A 21,557-nucleotide genomic window follows, 5' to 3' on the forward strand; every position below is an offset into this window, starting at 1 on the left:
TTAGTTCCTTTTAATAGCTGAGTAATATTCTATTGTATGGGTTTATCACAATTTGCTTATCTATTCATCTGTTGATGCACATTTGGGTTGTTTGCATCTGTGTGTGTGTGTGTGTTCACAAGGAGTTTATTTTGGCAGACCCTGGGTGAGAGGGTCATGCACCTCAGAAAGTGGTGTTGGGCCTCTCGATGGTGAAATGTGGCTCATGCTGGTGATGCAGGACCCCCTCCTCCCTTGGTGGGACAGAAGGAACTTGATCTTGAAGTTGCGGAACTGCTTGACTGTGGGCTGGTGGCACTTGATGTTCATGATCTTCTCCATCTTCATGATCTGGATGGAGTGGGCCCGGGTCTGGTGCTGGCTGCCCATGTCTCAGCAGCACTGCATGACAGTGCTCACAGTGGTCAGGTCCTGGTATTCCTAGTTCATGTGGTGGGTGCCACTGTGGGAGTCATAGTCCAGCCAGACGTTAAAGTTCTTCACCCACAGGGGAGACTTCTTGGACACCTGTTCATGGTGGACAATTTCCCCCGAAGACTTCTTCACCTTCTTTAGCTGAGATTCAAAGTACCAGAAGTGGGGCTTGGTGACGACATGATTAGGTGGAAAAATTAGTATGTGGGAGAGGGGCGATGTGCAGCACTTTGGGGTAAGCAGGCCCCACTACCTTGTACTCTTGCTGTGTGTCCAAGGCCTTCACGGCACTCCCTCCTGCCCTAGAGCTATTTCTTAAATTCCTTGCATCTTTCTTTGCTTGTCTTGCAACACAATACCAGGCTTCAGCCTAGAGGGAAATGCACAGAAACACTACTTCTTCCTAGAGGAAATCAATAACTTTTTGCTGATTTTTCAGCAGCACTCTGTAGATTTCAGAGAGAATGCGAGGCTGGGGTATGTCACTGTGGATTCTTACTTCAAGACCTGGGTTTATCGGCACTGATAGCCCACTGCCAGCATGATGGGCTTGGTCCTCTTGTACTGACTCTCCCAGGGATGGAAGGATTCTTGGAGTCAGTCTGGCCCAGGGCTCTGTCCTCCTTCACCTTCTTTGCCACACACCCACTTCCCGAGGTTGAGACTTTTCTCTCACAAGGTAGTTCAAGGTGTTGGCAGCTTTTATTGTCAGAAAATATTCATTACCATGCCATGCCTTCTGGAAAATGAGTCTAACTCTATTTCCCTTGAAGTATTTGAAGACAGCGTTAGTGTTTTTTCCCTCTCTTCCCAAAGTCTTTGATTTTTCTAGGCTAAATGTCCTCCATTCCTCTAATGGAATGTTTTCCTCCTGATTTCTGCCTCTTCTCTTGTTGTGTTTCGGTGTGTCTGTGTCCTTGAAGTTTATCAGAAATTACAAAAATATTCCAGCACAGAGAAAAAGGGAACTTTTGCCTCCTTTGCTCTGAGCGCTATATTTCTGTTAATGTAATCAGATTGCATTAGGCTTTTTGGCATTCACGTCACCCTGTTGACTCATATTCCATGTGCAGTCACCCAAACTTTTAGATTCTTCTAAATGTACAGAATTGCAAGTTATTTGTTCTCCATTGCTCAGTTGCGCCATTGGCTTTTTGAAGTAAAGGGAAAATATCTCTTTTCCATTTTACATTTTTAGATTCCCTGTGCCATCTCATCTTACCCAAACCATTTTAGATTCTGATTTTGCCACGTTTTATATCTGCTGTTTCTTTCCTGTCATCTAGGAATTTGATAAATAATTCTCTTTGATCTCATCCAAGTCATTGATAACTGTGGGACCAGAGCTTGTGGCTTGGGTCAGTTCCCTGGAAACTTGGCAACTCCTTTGGACATCACCACTTAGGATCTTACAGATCTGCCAGCCTATGTTGTCACCATTGCTGGGCTACTGGCTCTTGCTTTGGGTGATCCAGTTGGAGGATTTATTTTGTTCTTTCCTTCAACTTGCATCTGCTAAATCCACTGGACTGTCCATAGATAATTTGTGGATATGGAGGTCTCTACTCACATACTTTCTTCTAGTCTCATAGTTTCCTGAGTTAGAGCATCATTTTATTTTCACTTTTTGGAAGAGACCTTAGAGACCACTTAGCTCATTTATAAATAAATGGGTTGGTTGGTTCAATCATTCAACCAATATTTATTGAATACCTTATATGTGCCAACCACTGTTCTAGGTACTGAGACACAACAGTATACAAAACATATATGGCCCCTGCCCATATGGAACTTCTATTCTAGAGAAGAATCTGACCCAGAAGGGGAAAGTGACTTTTCCAAGTTTGCACAACCACAGGAGAAGTATCCTGGGCGTGGGACACAGTTAAACCCCACTGCTCTGCGCACCTCTCTTCCTACAGTGTTATCTTGTGCTGTTTTAATAATCTTCCAACTGCAAAGTCCTCCAGTTTTAGGAATTAAGTCATAGACAAATCTTCTAATTATCTTTGAAATGATCCTAATAAGAAATCCAAGGAGGAAGGTTTACAGAAGTGCCTCACCCACTTGTCTCACATCTGGAATTTTTGGACATTTTATTGTTTTCTTGCTAAACCAGAGCGCAACCACACAGGGTGAGTGCTAGCTGAATTCACGTTTGGGAGTCAGCGTGAGGAGCATTCATTCTTCTTATGTGCCTATCATGACTGCAACTCAAAGGAAATATAAAAACTGCACAAGTTTTCAGAAACCTAGAAAAAATGACATGTCTATTTTCTGTCTCTCTGAGATAGAGACTGGCAAAGATGAGTGTTTCTCCGAGTGAGTTTTGTGTGATAGCAGATGATTTCAGGCAGTATGCAGATGGCAACTTTTAATTTTAACCCATATCAAATTGCAGTTTCATGGATATTATTGCTTAGGAAGATGTTAAGTAGGAAAAAATAAAGTTAATTTGAAGAAAATATTTTATGTGACTATGGTAAAACTTATGAGAGTAGTTTGTAAAACACTGATATATGAGTGAGGGTTTTGGGCTTTGTATGAAGATTCATTTTGGGAACAAATTCAGACATTATCTCTCATTAAGTGTGAACCTTGGGCAAATTTTGATTCTTTCCGTTGCTCAGTTTACCTGAAATACAGAGGTTAGCTGCCCCGAGGTTCGTTGAGCGTTACATCAGATGATATCTGCAGATGACTGATAGACAGCTCATATCACGTGGTTGAAACACAGTAAATCTGAGTTGCTTTCCTTTCCTTTCTGTTCCTGGCTGACTGTTTGGTCTTTGCCAAATTTGTTTAACCTCTCTGGGCCTCAAGGTCCCTTGCCTCAAAATTGACTTTGGCAAAACAACCTGAAAAGTGCTTCCACTTGGAAACTCGGTCAGTACTTGGATGGGGATCCGCCAGCACTGCCCCAGGGTGCGGGCTGTCCACTAGGCTGTGGCCACTTGCGGGCAGGACTTGTGGCCGCTTGCGGGCCTTGTTCATGGCTCTGTTTCAGGCATCAGCACAGTAGAAGGCACACGGTGAACAATCAGTGAATCTCTGTCGAATGAAGGTGAGAGAAAATAAATACCTACCCTTTCTCCCTCACAGAGTATTGTTACGGGTCAAGTAGAAGTGCTTTGAAAAGTGCATGTAATTGTAGACTTGATTCTCTTTGTGAACCCAGGTCAGCAGGGCTCAAAATTAATCATAATGACAAAAGTTCTTAAAACAAACTTGGCTCTTTTCTTCCACAAAGTTTACCTTCCAGAATTCACTGGAGGTGCTGCCATGAACCCAGAGGCCTGAAGTGGATGTATGGGGAAGCTAAAACAATTTCACTTTCGTGGCCCCCTCTCAAGGTCCTCTAAGGGGGGTCTTAGCAGTATTTACACAGGGATATGTTTTTGTAAAGTTTGCAAAAGTAAGATTTTTAAAAGTATTCTTTTTCTTAAAGAGAACCCCTGCCCCCCCATTGTGTCAGTGCCAGTCCTCACAAACATGCATCTGCTCCTGCCAGAGCGCTGGGGGCAGGAGGAACTGCCGCCCTCCTCAGCATCCTTCATCGCCTTGCCCTTTGGCCTCACTCACCACGCCAGGCCACCTCCCTCTCTGGGCCCCCCATTTCCTGAAGCTGGCATTTTCAGGTGGGGTGACCAGTAGACTGGCCTGAGCTAAGGCCTCCCTGAGGGAGTTGGTGCTGTCAGCATCAGGACTGGGCTGGAGAAGGAGGTGTCCCTTTGCTGTGCTCTTTGTCTTCAGGGCTTATTTCCTTTTCAGCCACTTAGAATGCATTGCTTAGTGACACCCAATAGGTGTACTAGCCTGCTCCTGCTGGACATTTCTGCTCAGACATCCACTTCATTCCAGTACCTGCTCCTCTCCCAAATCCTGGAATCTTGACTACAGACTCTCTTTCAACTCCAGGTGGCACCAAGGACACTGGCCCTTCTTGAGAGGGTACCTCTATGCAGCGGGCAGGGCTTCCTACCTGGCTGGAAGTTGGGAAGTGAATATGCTGGGGCTGGGGCGGGCCATCCTCATATGCCCTCTAAGCAGTTCCCAGGCTCCCCCATGAGCTCCATTTCCACAATTAGCCAGCTCTTGTACCTTGCGCCATCCCCCATGGCTTTGCCCTCAGCCTTGCTATTGCTTATGCCAGTCCGGGGACAATTCCTAGGCTTGTGGGGGTCCTGTGGAAGTTCTCCATATTATTCAGCTGTGGCATGACCCAAATGGTATGGACAGGGCTATGGGTTCTGTGGTGTGACTGGATGCCAGATAGCCAGTCTTCCCTGTGCATGAGACTTGGCAAGACCTTAGCTCTCCTGGTCTCTGGCCCCGTCTCAAGTTATAGCCACACTGACATCTTTTAACTACACAGCCTAGTGGGTGGTCTGTGGGAGTGCAGAAGATCATTTTCTGGACTTGCTGAATTCAGCCTGGATAGGTAGGTGGGACAGCGGAGGAATGGCTTGTAAGCTATACCCAGGGCTGGCAAGTTACACATTTCTGGGGGTATGTGTATACCACGGTCCATGTGAATGGCACTCCCCATGAGAATTGTGCTCTTTAGAGCTGGGTCATGCACAACCCACATGGCTCTTTGCCATGGCCTGGGGTACCTTATCTCAGCTTCTCCCAGTGAGGACCAGGGCTACAGCTGGCTACCACAGCCCCTAATTCAGGGGCTTCCGAAATGCCTTCTCTCCATGATGTAGAGCCCTCTGAAGCTTAGGAGAACCTTGCCAGGAAAGAACAAGGAAAAACTTTGGGCATTTTGCCACTGGGCTGGAGATGTCCCTTTGGAGAGCATCCTACATTGTTGAGGTCAGGGGCTGGAAAAGGAAAGGACGGAGGAGAGATCCAGGGCAGAGCTTCCTGCTCCCACCATGCTGGCTCAGGTCTTGAGTTTCCCTATCCCTTCAGCTAGATTTGTGTGTTGAATTGATGACATGGCTGCCCTTTTCCATATATTCATGGTACACGTCTGGTTTGTTTGTCCTTTCTGATGTGGCTTGTGACCAAGATTTTGTGAAATTAGTCCTAAGGGTTTTGCTGGACTTACGGAAAAGGGTCATACCTTTCTGGCTGTCACATGTACTGGTAATACTGAGAACTCACAGCAGCAGGGTGGCTTTGATGACATGGCAAGGTAGTTGGCCGTGGCAGGGAGTTGAGGGAAGGTGGTGTAGAATTAACGTCTTGTAAATCTCCCCTGGGCAGTACAATTCAGTGTTAAAGAGAACAGACTCAGTAGCCAGACTGTCTGGTTTCAAATCCTGGTTCCGCTGCTTATCAGCTGTGTAACCTTGGATAATTCCACAATATTTCGGTGCCTCAGTTTCCCCAAAATAGGATAACATAGAACCCCTCTCAGGAAGTTTGTGGTGAAGAAGTGAACTAATAAGTGTAAATCACTTGCCTGGCACATGATAAGCACCAGACTTGTGTTTCAGATCACTGCATTTTCACAACCATCATGTATTTTTTTATGCACATGAAAAAGCTGACGTTCAGAGAGGCTAAGTAACTTTCCTAAGAAAGAACAGCTGAAAAGGGGCAGTAATAGCACTAGAACTCCAGTCTTTCATACTCTGTTGTTGTTACATACTAAACAGAGCAGCTCTGGACAGCCAGAAACTTCTCAAGATCTCTGGACACTGGGCTTGGATGGGCTAGGCTGAGAAAGGAGATGAGGGCTTCTACAAGAAATGCCAGATTTCCTCCCCTTCCCGGCTTCACGTGTAACGAGCACTGGTGGAATGTTTCCCAAGGCTGGTCCATAGAGAACATCTGTGACTCACAGCTGCTTCTCCTTTCCCGGCTGAACTCCCTCATCCCATTCGTGTAGCTGCTGAAGTTAAGGTTGCAGCCCCAAACTTTGTTTTCTGTCCTTGTGGCCTCCAGTGTGTCATCTTGTTGGGAGATCTGATGACATATGTGTCAACATTGTGTCATCAAATTGGAAATTCCTTGAAATCTTTGAGTGATTGTAATTCGCATTCTGTGCACACTTGCCAAAGTTTTGATTTGGGGCCTTGGAGTTTCATATTTTGAAGGCTTCCACCTCCCATGAGAAAGTTTTTCCAGACCTGTCAAAGCCAGGCTGCATCCCAGAGCCGAGGCCGTTGGTTTCTATCCAGGGCACGGGCCTGGTCCCAGCTGGGCTGTAATCGGGGGTGCTGTGCTTTCACTGCAGTGTTGAAATATTGCTTGAACTAAATCAAATCAAAGGTCAGCTTTACCCAGGCAAGAAGAGAAAACACAATTGCATTTAATTACAGAACAGCATGTACCCCACAGACATCAGACGGCCTTTAAAATGTTGTGGATTGTGTTGCATGTCTCCTGCTTTTCCAGTATGAGATTTATTTACTCTGTGGGTGGCAAAAAGTGGAATCTAACATGTTTCTCACTGAAAGATTTCTGGCCCTCTAATCACCATTGCATTGAGGCACAAAGAGGCAATCTCAGAATAACACTTTGCCGAACAGACTAAGTTACAATAGGTAAATGATGCCATTTTACATTTTTAATATATTACAGGTTGAACATCCCTAGTATGAAAATCTAAAATATGAAGTTTGAAACTTTTTGAGTACCAACATGATGCTCAAAGGAAATGCTCATAGGAGCATTTCAGATTTCGGATTTTCACATTAGGGATGCTCGACCCATAGGTATCCTGCAAATATTCCAAAATCTGAAACACTTCTGGTCCCAGGCATTTCGGATGAAGGATACTTAACTTGTATTACATTCAAGGCTTAAAATAGCACTAGCAGGTTAGTATCATTATTCCCATTTTACAGATGAGGAGACTGAGGTTCGAAAGGGTAATGTCTGTTGCCCAAGGTCATAGAGTAAACTTGTGAATTGAATCCAGTTCTATCTGACTCCAAGCCTCAGCATCTTTCCACCACCCCATCCTGCCATGTTTCTTTCCAATACCAGGAAGCACAGGTGGCATCACCAGTTTTTGATGCCAAAAATCATGATGAAGCATTTTTATAAAGTAAAACCAATCATTTAATTGCTGATATAGTGGAAAGAGCCAAAGCTTTGTAGTCCAAGCTACTTGGGTTCAAATTTACCACTTGCTTCTTCTTTGACCTTGAGCAAGATATTAACTGAGTCTGTTTCCTCATTTGAAAAATGTGAATAATACCTTTCCTGTAAGCTTGTTTTAGAGATTCTGTAAAATAATACATATAATGTGTCGGATGCTTGGTAAATATATGAATCACTTTTCTCTTCTCACAAAGCACTACCATGTCCCTTAATAGATACCATTAATTTTAAAAGTTAGAAAAAATGATGCTATTTATACATTATGTATATTAACAATTCTTTCTTAGTAGCCCTTGAAAGAATCCCGTCTCAGTCCCCAACTTATAAACTCATCTTCCATTCCTTCTCTTTGTTTCCCAAACTTGTCAGGGCCCTGCAGGCTGATTCTGGCCCCGTGTGGTGTTGTGTTTGGAGTGTTTGGTCCCATTTTCAGTCAGAGGCCAGCTCATCACTGAGAACTGAATGCCTCAAACTCTCTTTTCCTTCTCTCCAGCTCTTTTTCTCTTTCCTCTTCCCGGATTCTGCATTTCTGCAGACTTCTGACCTCTTACCATCTCTTGGCTCCTTTTGTGGTCTGGTCTCCTCCCCGATCTTTCTGTCTCGCTGGTCTTCACAAAGGGTTTTCTACACAGATTTCTTTTCTCAGCCATTTTCTTGCTTTTTCTGATGTTGGCTCTGTGTTTCTTCCTCTCTTTCCAGAATTCATACGGGCCAATGTTACCTCCTTACTATTACCTTTCATTTCCTTCTGGGCTGCCAAAGCCAGCCTGACTGTACCCACCACCCTCTGGCTAGTGTAACCAGGTCACCCTTTTCTTCTGGGGCCATAGTCTTCACTGGTTCTTTGGGGGCCTGGCTACCATTCAGGTTCTTATCAGCTGATTTCAGTCCTCATTCCAGAGCTTCCAGCAACCTCTCCCACTGTTCCTCTTCTCGGTAAGACAGGAGTGTTGTCTTAGTCCTTTCACGCTGCTATAACAAAATACGTGAGACTGGGTACTTTATACACAGTAGAAATTTATTTACCATTCCAGAGGCTGGGAAGTCTGAGATCAAGGTGCTGGCAGGATTGGGTCTGGTGAGGGCTGCTCTCTGCTTCTGAGATGGTGCCTTATTGCAGCATCCTCTGGAGGGGATGAACTCTGTGTCCTCACATCCTCACGTGGTTGAACAGATGGAAGAGAACAAACCCACTCCTTCAAGCCCTTGAATAAGGGCCTTAATCATCTCTTAAAGGCCCCACCTCTTAACCCTATCACATTGAGGAATAAGTTTCCATCTATGAATTTGTAGGGGGCTGGAGGACCAAAACATTCAAATCATAGCAGGTGTGTTATTGCCTTAGCAGGTGAATTTGGGGAAAGATGAGCGATCTGTCACTCTCCCTTGATTTCAGTGATGACTGATTCTGGAGTGGCAGAGAGGGTTGGAGGCTCTGCACGCTGCTTACCTGACCCTCCACCCGTTACCTCTTGGAAGGCCAGGGCTGGGAGTGCGTCTTTGTACAACTGCTCTTTTTATAGGCTCCTGCCTTCAAGGAGCACCAAGAAAAGCATTGCTCTTTTGAACCATAGCACTAGTATTTTGGGTATAGTAGCTATTTAGAAGTTTGTTGAACTAATGCAAGTTCACATTACATGCAAAATACTTTAAGGAATATGTGATTCCTAAGGTTATAGTACTCCCATTGGTCTCAAGAGAAGACCCTGGCTTCCCTGGTGCCTGCCTGGAAGGGTTCAGGAAGCATAACCCTAAATATTCTGGTTTTTCTTGGGAACTCTTCACATAATTGTCATCCATGACTTTATCAATGTTTATTTTTGAACATGTTTAGTTTTCAGCTTGTGTTTTCTCTTGCACTGTGTGTGAATCAGGATTCGGGTGCTTAACATACTAAGTATCATTAGTGTTTACTTATCCCACACTCCTAGAAAGGTAGACCTCCATTTGCAAAAAAAAATGGAGGCTCAGAGAGCCTAAGTGACTTTTCCAAGGCCACATAACTGGAAAACAGGTTTGGGTATGTCTTGGTATCCCTCAGTAAGCCTTTACTATAGAGAGGGAAACTTTTCCTGGGTTGAGAAGCCCAGGCTGGGATGGACATCAGGGAGGTCCTGAGGCTGTGTGCACCCACACTCCTAGCCTCCTCTCTCCTGCCCTGTGGAGTCACCCCAGGGAGCGGCCTCCCCACCCTGCCTTACCCTCTTCTCCTGAGCCCAACCACAGGGTCTTCCCAGAGGGGGCTCAGCCATCTCAGAGAAGCAGGCAGCAGCTATCCTTGAAGAAGAAAGTAGAGCCCTAGCATTGGAAAACAAACCAAAACAACAAAAATACCCTAGAAGACACCGGGAGTGTGTTTGTTACCAGCCTTTTTATAGCAGAGAAACGTCTCAAGGTCTTGTTTATGAGGCTGGACAAGCTTAGGCTGTGTAAAGACTAAGCACTTAGAGATTGGCCCCCAAGCCCCCTCCTCCCCCACCCCAAGCCATCTCCCATTTAACAGGGCTAGGGCTGGGAGATCCTCCCACCCCTGCCCCACCCCAGGGGGTCCATTTAAGAAGGGTATCTGGGCCTTGGATGCTGACCGTATGATCTCTTTCTCCACTTCTCCTTTTTCTTCATTTCGCTCCTCCACCCACGTCTCAAGCAGCTGACTGCTGTGGTTCCTTTGCATGTTGAGCAAAAGAGACTGCAGAGATCTTGAAACCCGAGCTGGGGACTGGAGGGCACTGACCGAGAGTAACCCCAGCCGCAGCTCACGCTCAGGCTTCCCTCCCCTCCCCATCCTGCCTCAGCCTCCGTCCTCTCTCCTCGTTCCTTCCGAGGTGGAGACTGGCCTGCACTCTGGCAGGCAGGCTGGAGAGAGGTGAAGGGACAGAACACTAAGTGGCCCGAAAGCATCCCCAGGGGCAGGGCCTCTCCCGCCACACCCCTCGCCTGCCTGAGGCAGGTTTTCCTTAGCTCGGTCAGAGAGGCCTGGCCTAGATGAGTGGCCAGAGACTGAGGATTCGGCTCACAAACACACCTCTCACCTCCTTTGTACTTTTTGACTCCAAGATCTTGAATTTTTTTTTTTTTTTTTCTCCTTTCCTTTGCTCCACCTCGCGGTACCCACTGCAAAGCTCCTGGGAATGGGTAGGTCACTGCTTCTCCAGGGAAAACCAAGGAGGCCAAGCTCAGCAGATCAAGTATCCTGCTCTATATTGAAGAGACCGTGGTAGGAAAGCTCTCTTAGCCTTTTGCTGGACAGTGGCTTTTAGGCTTCCCTGCTGACAGTAGGGATTCACATTTAATTTAGTGAGTGGCCCAGCTCCCTCATGTCTGTGTTCTGTGACAGTGGTCACACCTTCCCAGCTACCCATTCTTGATCTTTGGTTTTCACAACAACCTATGAATGTTATTAGCCCCATTTTACATCCAAGGAAACTGAGGCCTGATTAAGGAAACTGATTAAGAAAATGAAAAGTAAGGTTCATGGTTACGGAGTTAGGAAACAGTGGAGCTGCACTTGAATTCGGATCTTTTGATGCTGTATCCAGTGATGATTTCATTTTAACCCCTGTGCTCCTTTCAATATCATGGATGAGAAGACCTCAGAGATCTTTAACTCACAGATTTTACAGATAATAAAATTCACGTCCATGTTAACTAATTTGGCCAAGGTTGAATGACTAAGTGACTGTCCTTACCACTAAGTGCTCCCTGTTTTGCTTGGAATGACTGGTCTTTCTTACTGGTCATCTTCTACCTATGTCTGTCCTTGTAGTGACTGGCAGATATGATCACTTCCATAGATTCTTTGTAAAATGGTAGATTTAACTATTCTTTTATATAGTTCTGAATCGACAAATCAGTCAGCTTCAACCTTTCCTTCACCTTGTAGGCAGTATCAGGAGAAAGAATTCAATAATTCTGTCCAATTCAAGAACTCAGCCAGACACATACATAATATACACCTACACAGGCACATACACACATGTACATACTTTAGATCACAAACTCAACCTATCAACTTAGTTGGCAAAGTCACTTCTGTGTTCTTATCTATTCCGAATATGCTTTCGGATTAAATTGTCAATGGAGCTAATGGGGTCAGTGATTCCTGAAAATGATGATGTTAGCTGTCCTTTACTGAGCAACTCACTCAGTGCTAGGCATCATACTGGGCCTGCAGGTACATTTTCTCATTTAGCTCCTAGCTCAGCCCTGTGAGGTAGATGCCATTGTCATGTCCATTTCGTCATTTAATTGTCGCAGCCTCCCTCTGTTCCATTCCCTGCGCTGCTCCCGGCTGCTGCTCACCTGACTCTCGCCTTCACCGGGGCTGTTGCGGCCGAGCGGGCCTAGAGAAACTCTAGTGCCGTCCTGACCTGGCTTGCTTCCATTCATGTCCCGCGCCATCTTGTCCCTAACCGCTGCAAGGTGGATTTACTTCTTCCCAATTGGCAGTTTCCCAGATCACATCAGTTTATTAATTCAGTCACTCATTTGTGTTTGTTCATTCATTCATTCCTCCAGCATTTACTGAGTGCCTCCTCTGTGCCAGGCTTTGGAGTTACAAATCCTGGCCCTCAAGGCATCTCTGTTCTCCTGGGAGAAAGATGTACACACGGACAACTGCAGCTTGATGTGGTACTTGAGGGAATCAGGATGGTGTCAGGGCACGGAAAAGGGCCACCTAAAGCAGCTTGAGGGTGAGAAGGTCAGGGCAGGCTTCCTGGAGGGTGTGACTCGTGGACCAAGTCATAACGACCACCGGGTAAGAGGAGAGGGGCTCTTTCAGACCACTGGCTTTCTTGATAGGCTTGGCTTCTCCCCCATTTTCCTGCCAGCAACACAGTGGAGAAGACTGGGACAAGCAGGTACAAAGCCACCCTACTCTGTCCTCACACAACACCCCCTCCTCTTCCTTCTGTCTTCCTGTTCTCCAAATCTTAGGTTTTGAGGGATCTCCTCTCTTCCTTTTTATCTGCTTGTTCATTTATTTATTCATTCACCAACATTTGTTGATAACCTACTATGTGCATAGCGCTGTGACAATAGGATGTCCTTGTCTCTACTGTCATGAAAGGTCTTACCTTTTCCTCACCAGCCACAGCTTCTAGGAATCTTTTGGCTCTCTGTCCTTTTCCAGAACTTGGTTCCAGCCTGATTTCTCCCCATGCAGCACTTGCAGGTAACCCTCATTTGGGCAGATGTTTCCGTTCACTGTCTTCCTCTGGCTTTCTGATCCCTCCTCCTGCTTTCTTGAATTGAATTGTCTCTTTATCTCCCCTATAGCTCTGAAAGTTCCTTGAAGGCAGGGACTGTGTCCTCATCTTCTCTATATACTGCATTGTTGTACAGTGGTAAAGCTGGGTCAAAAAAACCCTTTTCAATCATGAAATTAGTACTGTTTATTGAGCACCTGCCATGAGCCAGTTGCTCACTGTTGACGCTTTATGTATGAATATCTCTAGTCCTCCTGTCTTTGAAAAGTGGATACTGTTATCTTCACTTCATAGGTAAGAAAACATGGGGAAGGTAAAGTGACTTCGGGGAAGGCAAAGTGACTTCTCACAGTCACACAGCACATTCACAGCAGAGTACACCATCAAGATCAGGTTTTTCTGATTCTAAACTCTGATCTCTCCTCCACACCATTATTTCTCAGACTAGGCTGGAATCACCTGCAAAGTTTTTAAAACTCTGATACCTGGGTCTTAGCCCTGGTGGTTCTGATAAGCTGTTCTGGGGTGTGGCCTGGGCTTTGGGAGTTTTGTAAAGCTCCTGGGGGATTCTAACAGGCAACGAAAGTTGAGAACCAGTGCTCCGCTGCATTGCGTTCCTGCGTGCACAGGGGCTGCAGCCGTCGGTGTGGTATGTGAGGCTAAGCCCGCATGTGTGGACATCCGTGTGATCAGATGGCAAGTTCTTTCTAGCTGGGGATCTTCGGCCCTCCCTGCTGCTTCCCACCCAGCGATCCCAGCACACCATGCACAGGCACTGCCAAGGGTGTTGACTGTTTAATCAGCCTCCTGGTTCTTGTGTCTCATCCAGGGAATTCACTAAAAGGCGGTCGGAGTTTGATCACATCCAGCTGTTCTCATCCTCAGAGCCTGTTGACATAACAGAAGAGTCTTAAAAACACGCTGAGCACACTTGCTGGTCTCGAGTGTGTCGCAGATGACCCGGACGCATTGCAAGTGAGGCCTGGGTCAGCCTCCCACCCTCCGGCCGCCGGGCTTGGGAAGCAGGGGGCTGTTCTGAAGTTCCTTGGCATAGTGTCGTGTGTTGCCCTGGCTCTGCTTTGGAGAGGTTGTGGCCCACCTGGTCAATGAGGGTTAGCTCATAGGTTGGTCTGTTCTGTCAAGGTTCACAGAGATCTTTTTTAGACCTCTCATTTTACAGGTAAGGAAGTGGAAGCACAAGTAGGTGAAATAACCTGGCAAATAAATGGATGCAGAACCTGGGTTTCTTACTCCTGGTGTGGTGCTTTTTCCATTGTCTGCTGTCTCATGTGAGGCCTCAACTGAAGCCACCAGCTTGCCTGCCTTCCTTCCTGTTTACCCCTACCATGGGGTACTAGGACACCTGGATTTCACTTTCTGTCCCTGGGAAGACACCACTAGTCACTAGGGGTCCTCTTTACTCCTGGAGTGTGACCTGGGAATCATCCTGACATTCCAGGCTCTCCTTGAACCTGCTCAGCTGAAAGGAAACCTCCTGGGATGCTGCTCAGATACTTCTGGAATCTTCTTGGCCCTAATTCCATCTCCCGGTATTTATTACTCAGTTGTCCTTCAGTGCCAGGCCCTGATCTGGGTACTGGGGATGCTAAGATAAAATACATGTTCTGTGTCCTTAGCACAGTCTAGTGGAGATAATATGCAAGAAAAACAATATTTTGTGGTCCCTAGACCCCTTGCATTAGAAGTATAGGAATGCTTATTAAAATGTAGATTCCTGGGCCCCCTACTCTAGATGAACTATTTCAGAGTCTCTGGGGATCAGGCCCAAGAAACGGCATGTTAGCATACTCCCTGCGTGAATCTTAGGTACTCTGAAGTTTGACAGCTACAGAAGTGAGCCCGATGGTAACAGTCCAGGGGCATATGTGATGGGGAGCACGAAGCAGGTGGCAGTTTTCAGGAGCACCGATTCCGAGGAGGGACACTAACTGGGCCTAGGAGCAGCTTCTAGGTGTCATAAGGAATAACTAGGAGCTAGCCAAATAGGTGTAGTGAAGATTCATTTCTCTAGAGATGTGAATCTTGTTTAATTTATGCTTTCTATAACTGTATTACTGACATTTGCTTAAAGCAGAACATACCTGGATCACCCAGCACTGATGAGGATCTCGTTGGGCTTTGGGGGCCCTCCTGCTACTTTATCTCTGTGCATGACTCTCTTAGCTCCCAGGATTAACTCCTGTCCTCGTTAAGCTCACCCTTTAGTCCCAGTTTCAGATCAAACCTGTTTCTCTTCAGGTAAATGATTTGGGTTTGCAAAGTTTGCCCCCTAGAGGTTGGTAGGTGCCTGGGACTGTGGGCCACAGTTCTGCACATAATGACTACCTGGCCCTGTGGTCATGATGAGTTGGTTTTATCTTTACTGCAAAGAAGAAGTTAGGTCATTAGGAGGGTGGGGTGGATGGAGAAGAGGTGGGCAACCAAATGAAATAAGGCAGGGAAAACTACAGTATTTCAGAGTCAGAGGGCCCTTACCAAGCATCTGATAAGAAACCTCTCGTTTTGGAGATGAAGAAACAGGTTCAGAAAGAGAATATGAAATACTCAAGGGACACCACCAGACACAGCCTCCAACTCTGGGGACTCTGTTTCTGGATTTCTGACTACTAGTGCTTTTTCTGTTTCACTACTCCGGATTGAAGCCTTTCTAAATTTACCCAGAGGGCTTATTTGCTTATTATTTAGCAATCAAATCATTTAGTAGGGTTGATTTTTTTTATACATGCATACATATTTTCCTAAGGCATAGCAGACCTGGGCTTTGGAGTTCTGTATCACACGTTTTATGTTTGGAATTAAAATGAGACCATGTTCGTCTGTGAGAGCACTTTGATAAGCATAGTACACCTTGCCAGTTGGTCTCACTGTGTGGTCTCCAGACCAGCAGCATCAGCATCCTCTGGAGCTTGTTAGAAATGCAGATTCTTCAGCCCCATCCCAGGCCCATTGAATCACAAACTCTGAAGGTGGGATCCAGCATTCTGTGGTTTAACAAGCCCTCCAGGTGATTCTGATGTACACCAAAGTTGCTCTGCAGTGACAGGAGATCAGCCCCTGCAGCTTGTGAGAACAAGGCTTTAAATCTCTGATTTTAGTTACATGAGATGGCATTGGGGAGACAGGAGTGGTAGGGCTAGTGTCTCAAATCTCAGGTGGGATGGGTGAGATCATTTCACAGATTTGGCTGTTTGCATGAAAAGCGAGGACAGGCTGTGGGTGAGTGTGCCAGCACTGTCGCACTGTTGGGGTCCAGGAGCATACGCTGGGTGTGGCTCAACACGTTATCAGAAAGCAATCTTCTCATGCCTCTCCTGATAGGGCGGAGCTCCCCTAATTCATTTCTCTTTGTGCTTAAGTCAGAAGCCTGTGGTCATCAATCAGTTTGAAACAAGGCAATCAATGTTACCTTACTTTTCTCCCCCTGCCCCATTATGCTGACTTTTTTTTTGGGGGGGGGAGTTACTTATTAAATGAAAATAAAACATTATTTCTTGATAGGCTTTAAACTTCAGGATTTCCTGGTGGACAATGAAACCTTCTCTGAATTCCTGTATCACAACCTCTCTCTCCCAAGGCCCACTGTGGACAGAATGCTGAGGGCTGATGTCAGTCTCTACAAGGTAAGCTGCCGCCGTCAGCTCCCTCTGTGGGGCTGACATCAGTTACACTGTTCCAGTGCTGGGACAGAAGTGAGCAGACCCCTGTCCCCGAATAGTGGTGAAGGAGGTAGTTAGCCCCAGCTCAGCTTCACCTACTTTTACTTCCCTGCTCAGGCTGGCATTGCCAGAGAGTGGAGTGTGCAACCTGGTGTCATGGGCCAGATGGTTGAAATACAATTGATTCCTGCCTGTCAGTTGGCATTTGTGATGACTTCCTCCTAAAAGGATCACATTTTAGTTAAGGTGAATTAAACTTTTTTTAAAAGAATTTTACAGTTCTGAGACAATAACCAGGGTCGAGGATTATTGATCTGGAGCAGCTCTGTCTATAAAATATAAGATACAAGATTTTAAAAACGTGATGCTTCTTTTAAAGATAGACAAAGATATATTAGGAGAATTTTTTTGATTTATAAAAGTCAGGAAGTAAGGTTAGTGTTTATATAGAATTTTGACCTTAGATTCTTAGGAAATTTCCTCTAGCATCATTAATGATCACGCAGCTGCTGTGCAGAGGGCAGCAGACCCAGACTGCATGACTATCGATTTTTCAGAGATGCTTCTAGAGTTTCTTCTCTGGTGGAAAGGGGAACTGCTTCCTCACCCTGTCTCATGTCTGTGTAATAGCTTGTCTTTACAGTAAGCAGAAGTAGTGGAAATGTTTATGCTTGAAAATAAGGTCTTTGCTTCAGATCTAGAATTATTAAAATTAGAAAAATGTGCTTACTGCTTGGCCTTATGAAACTAGGAAAATATGCCTTCTGTTTACCAATTGTGTGGTTGGGAGATGGGCCAAAGGCAGCAGCCTTTTGAAAGTAGTTGCATTTAGCACAATTTCCATTGCCCCCTGCCAATTTTATATCTGTCACATCTGATCAGTTTAAAATAAGGGGCATCCTAAGCAGAGAGGTGGTCCTTGCGTGGTGGAGTCTGTGTGTTGTTAGAGTTCTTAAACACAGACACGAAAGGTGGGCTGACAGCCTGGCAGCAAGGACTATGTAAAGAAAGTGGTGAAACTGAAGTGTGCCTGAGTATCTGGCAGTAGGTGAAAATTTAATGAAAACCATGGCAGGCCAAATGCTCTTTAGTGTTTAGAAGTGGCGTGGGTTTTGGGGGCTTTTGGTCCATCACTCACATTAGGTTGTTCTACAAACAGGTTAGGCTGCACTAATTTAAACTAACAGGGGAGTTAGTAATGGTGTAATAAAGAGTCCACATCATTTATTTATTTGACAAATATTTATTGTCTAGAGTGTTCCAGCACTATGGATGCAAAGTGAGCACGATAAACACTCTTCTTTTTGTGAAGCTTGCTGTGTATTGGGCAGTAAGGACCAAATACAGGATGAAGCAGCACAGTTTATTTATGCTCAGAAAGACTAAGTAAACAAAGTATGACTAAGGCGAGGCTCTCTGGTGGGTTAGCCATAATGAGTAGATAAGAATGACTTAGAATTGGCCCATCAAGGAGATAAGAAGCCTGGCTTACCAGCACACTGCTTGCGGTAGGTAAAATGAAGAATTCCAAATTCTGAAATTGCTTGAAGATAGTTCTGTGCTTCAGTTAAATATCTGTACCTACCGATAAATAGTATAAATGCTTTTCCCCTCTTAATTCAGCCCAATTCCAGTTTAAGAGATCATAAATTCCAAAATACTGAGGATGTTTTCCCTCTAATAAAAGTGGTTCTGGGAGTTTAGACTCTGGATTCCTATTCGCTGAATCATGTGTCCCACTATTGTGAAAAGGAGTTTTGCTACTCTGGATTTTCCTTTGCAAGAGGAACAAGAGCGTGGGAAATACAGAGTCAAACACAACATGCAGGTTTGAAATGTCCCATCACATTGTCTCTTGATACATTCTGAAGTTGAATAGAAGACCCAATGCATTAGACTATTGCAATGGTGCCCATTTGAAGATCTTCAAAGCTGTGGTGCCCATGTGAAGCTATCCAAAAGGCTTCAAGGACCCAGCTTTCATCTTTGTAATCCTGTTTTGCTTGTCTCTCTTTGCATGAAATGCTTCCAGGTATTTTTGCAAGGCTACCAGTTACATTTGATCAATCTGTGCAATGGATCAAAATTAGAAGAGCTGATTCAATTTGGTGACCAAGAAGTTTCCGAGCTTTGTGGACTAGCAAGGGAGAAACTGGATGCAGCTGAGGGGGTACTTCGTTCCAACATGGACATCCTGAAGCCAGTCGTGGTGAGTAGACATGCTCTGTGGAGAACCTTCAAGCATGAATGTTTTTGGAATTTGAACTTTTTCCTTGAACAACATGGCCTGTTTTTGTAGAAACATAGGGGCTGGCTGGGAGTCTGTAGTATAATTTAGCCCAGTGGTATTCTAAGTGTTCTTCCAAACTTTTGGGGCATCTCCCAAGGGGTGAATGGGGGGAAGAATGAGCTGGGTGTGGTTGAATCCAAGCCCAAGGTCACTTGTGCCTGTGTCAATCAGAGAAGACCTGCTTTTTCATGTTTTCGATATTACAATTCTAAGTAAGAGTTCATTTGAAGAAAGATTTCCCAGATTTAAAAAAAAAAAAATGTCTCAAAACCATCGATGGGTAGATGGAAATCTATTAATGTTTAAAAGCCCATCAGAGGTCTGACCCTGTGGCGCACTCGGGAGAGTGCGGCGCTGGGAGCGCGGCGACGCTCCCGCTGCGGGTTGGGATCCTATATAGGAATGGCCGGTGCGCTCGCTGGCTGAGCACGGTGCAGGCGACACCACACCAAGGGTTGCGATCCCCTTACCGGATACGAAAAAGACAAAAAATAATAATAATAATAAAAAATAAAAGCCCATCAGAAAGGAGATATGGTGGGCTGTCACAGTAGGAAAACTCTGGAATTGAATGGGACTGCACCTAATAATTAGTTTAATGAATAACAAAATTGCATTCAAAGGAAAAAATATCCCAGGAAAGTTTGATCAGCCAGAGAATCAATAGTTCATAGAAACACTCCATGAGAATACACATTCTTAAGAATACAGGTGACCCTGAGCATTTTGGTCATTGGGGTGTGTTGTATATAGTCCCAGAACAAATATTTATCTCTGGGTTTTCAGAGCGCTTTGGTGAAATGCTCCTCCAACAGCATCATTTAACATCCAGCCTTCTGGTTTCCTACTCACCAGATAGTGCTCTGATTTGTCAGTAGTTCTCTTAAAACCAGGGAAGAGCCCTGGAGGAAGGATGCACCTGGAAAGAGATAATTCTCATTATAGTAAAATGAAATTGTGATTGTCTCAGAGTTTGTGCAGCATGATTTCTTTATAGAGAGTTGGGTCCTCCCAGGGGGTACTAAAAATGTTCTCTTTCTGGACCCTGTGCCTAGAACATTCCCTAGGATGTGACTTTAGAAACATATCTCAGGGTTTATGCTCTTGACTGACCACCAAGAACTTCTTGTGTCCTGCTTGACTCTGTGATGCTGTGGCTGCTGCCTGAGGCAAAGGTGGTGGTAAAACTGTGCGTGGGGGAGCTCCTGGGTTGCTCTGTGGTGGGCACCCACGTTGGTCAGTGTGAAGGGCTTAGGCCTAAAGCTTAAGATCTGCTTATGTTTTATTCCAGAAGTAGTACATTCTGTTCCAGTTTTTCTGAAAAAAAATACTGAGTGCTTTCTTCAGTGGTGTGTGATTCTATCGGTTAATATTAACGTATTATAATTTCAAGTAAGATATATTTCCATATTGAGATGTTTGCAGCCCTAAGTAACCTGCCTAAAATAGTTAGATAAGCTCATTTGGGCAGACATTCGCAGCCTGTTGGCACTTTTTGTGTTGTGAGATCCAGAGAGTCAAAGGTTATTACAAACGGTATGAAAGGTTATTACAAAAACATTCCCATGGACTGTTCTGGGCTCTTTTACTTCACTTCAAGCCAGAAATGATTGAGCCAGAATGATTCAAATTTTGGAGAGATGGTTATTTTTAGAAGACATAGTAATTGATTCTGGTGCCCATTTATTCTGCTGTTTACTCATTAAACACCTATTGTGTGTACAACCCAGTAAAATGCCACCAACTCACAATGTCTGAATGACATTCCAAGTAGGAAGACAGCATAGTCCTCATCATTTGATAATTAACAGCTCAGATTTCAACTTGAAAATATCTCTCCATTTGGGAGGATTAGCAGCATGGACAGAGTGTGTGGAAATGCACCTTTGAAACTGTCAGTCACGTTACATTTCCTCTGGTTGTGCTGTGCTTGTGCCTTGTGGGTCGGTCGGTTCATGACCAGGTGTTGATTAAGGTGGCTACCGTGGACTTCCTGCGTGTCTCTTGGGTGGACAGAGCATCTCAGGTGCTGCTCCTGTCCCTCTGCTGTTGCTGAGACTCCTCTCAACAAAGTCAGAAAATGGGCTCTTGAATTAGGACATAGTGAGTGGTCAAGATTGTTCCACGTGAAGATGCTTTTGGAGGAATGCCTTTGGGATGGAATGGTTTCCAAACGTTTTGAAATGTGACTCTTATTTATTGAATTAAGCAGAGCTTTAGTTGGGGTAGTGGGATTGATATTTGATTTACATTAAACAGCCTTTTTTCCTGTCACTTGGTTGAAATTTCGGTATTTGTGATGGTAGATGGATGACATGAGATATCATTGCACTGGGTGGTTAATTTTGCCAGGAACTGCAACAGGAGCAGCAACCAGATGCCAGGCCCAACATCATGGGCAGAGAAACTGTTCTGTCAATATGCATTTCTGTACCAGAAGTGGATCTTCAGGAGAGGTGTATTTTGAAACATTTCTCCTCTTATTTTTTATTTTTATTTTTTTGGTGTGGGTGTTTCCCCATTTTTCAGCCAAGGGTATTCTGACTCTTTCTCCTTGGCCTCCTTCAGTCTCCAGGTGACCTCTAGATAAGGTGTTTTGAAAACATGGGGAAAGTGTGGCTGAGTAGAAGGGATGTGGGCTTGGAATCAGCTGGATCTGGGTTCAAATAATGCTTCAGCGTTTTACCAGCAGTGATCTGGATAAATTATTTAGCCTCTGTAAGCCTCAGTTTCCTCTTCTTTTGCATAGAGACAATATACTCTACCTTTTATTGTGATTATTGGTTATACATATGAAGAGCCTGGCATGGGGCCTGGCACACTTTAGGTGCTCAGTAAATATAAGTTGATAATTTAATTGACATGAATAATATAAATTATATGCTGAAGCAAACAATTGCT

The 21,557-nt window shown here is 44.9% G+C and overlaps 1 protein-coding gene and 1 pseudogene across 2 annotated transcripts in view; one reads left to right on the forward strand and one right to left on the reverse strand.

Moving 5' to 3' along the window:
- Positions 1-21,557, forward strand: part of ABCA1 (ATP binding cassette subfamily A member 1) — a 128,961-nt gene that overhangs the window by 41,012 nt on the left and 66,392 nt on the right. For both annotated transcript variants that reach the window (XM_063081514.1, XM_063081515.1), the window contains 2 exons: positions 16,209-16,330; positions 18,399-18,575. In XM_063081514.1, coding sequence (XP_062937584.1) covers positions 16,209-16,330; positions 18,399-18,575 — 299 coding nt within the window. The remainder of the gene's footprint in view (positions 1-16,208; positions 16,331-18,398; positions 18,576-21,557) is intronic.
- On the reverse strand, positions 164-10,264 carry LOC134366112 (large ribosomal subunit protein eL20-like; annotated as a pseudogene).

This window comes from Cynocephalus volans, chromosome 17 (genome assembly GCF_027409185.1).
Source record: "Cynocephalus volans isolate mCynVol1 chromosome 17, mCynVol1.pri, whole genome shotgun sequence".
Classification (NCBI taxonomy): Eukaryota; Metazoa; Chordata; class Mammalia; order Dermoptera; family Cynocephalidae; genus Cynocephalus; species Cynocephalus volans.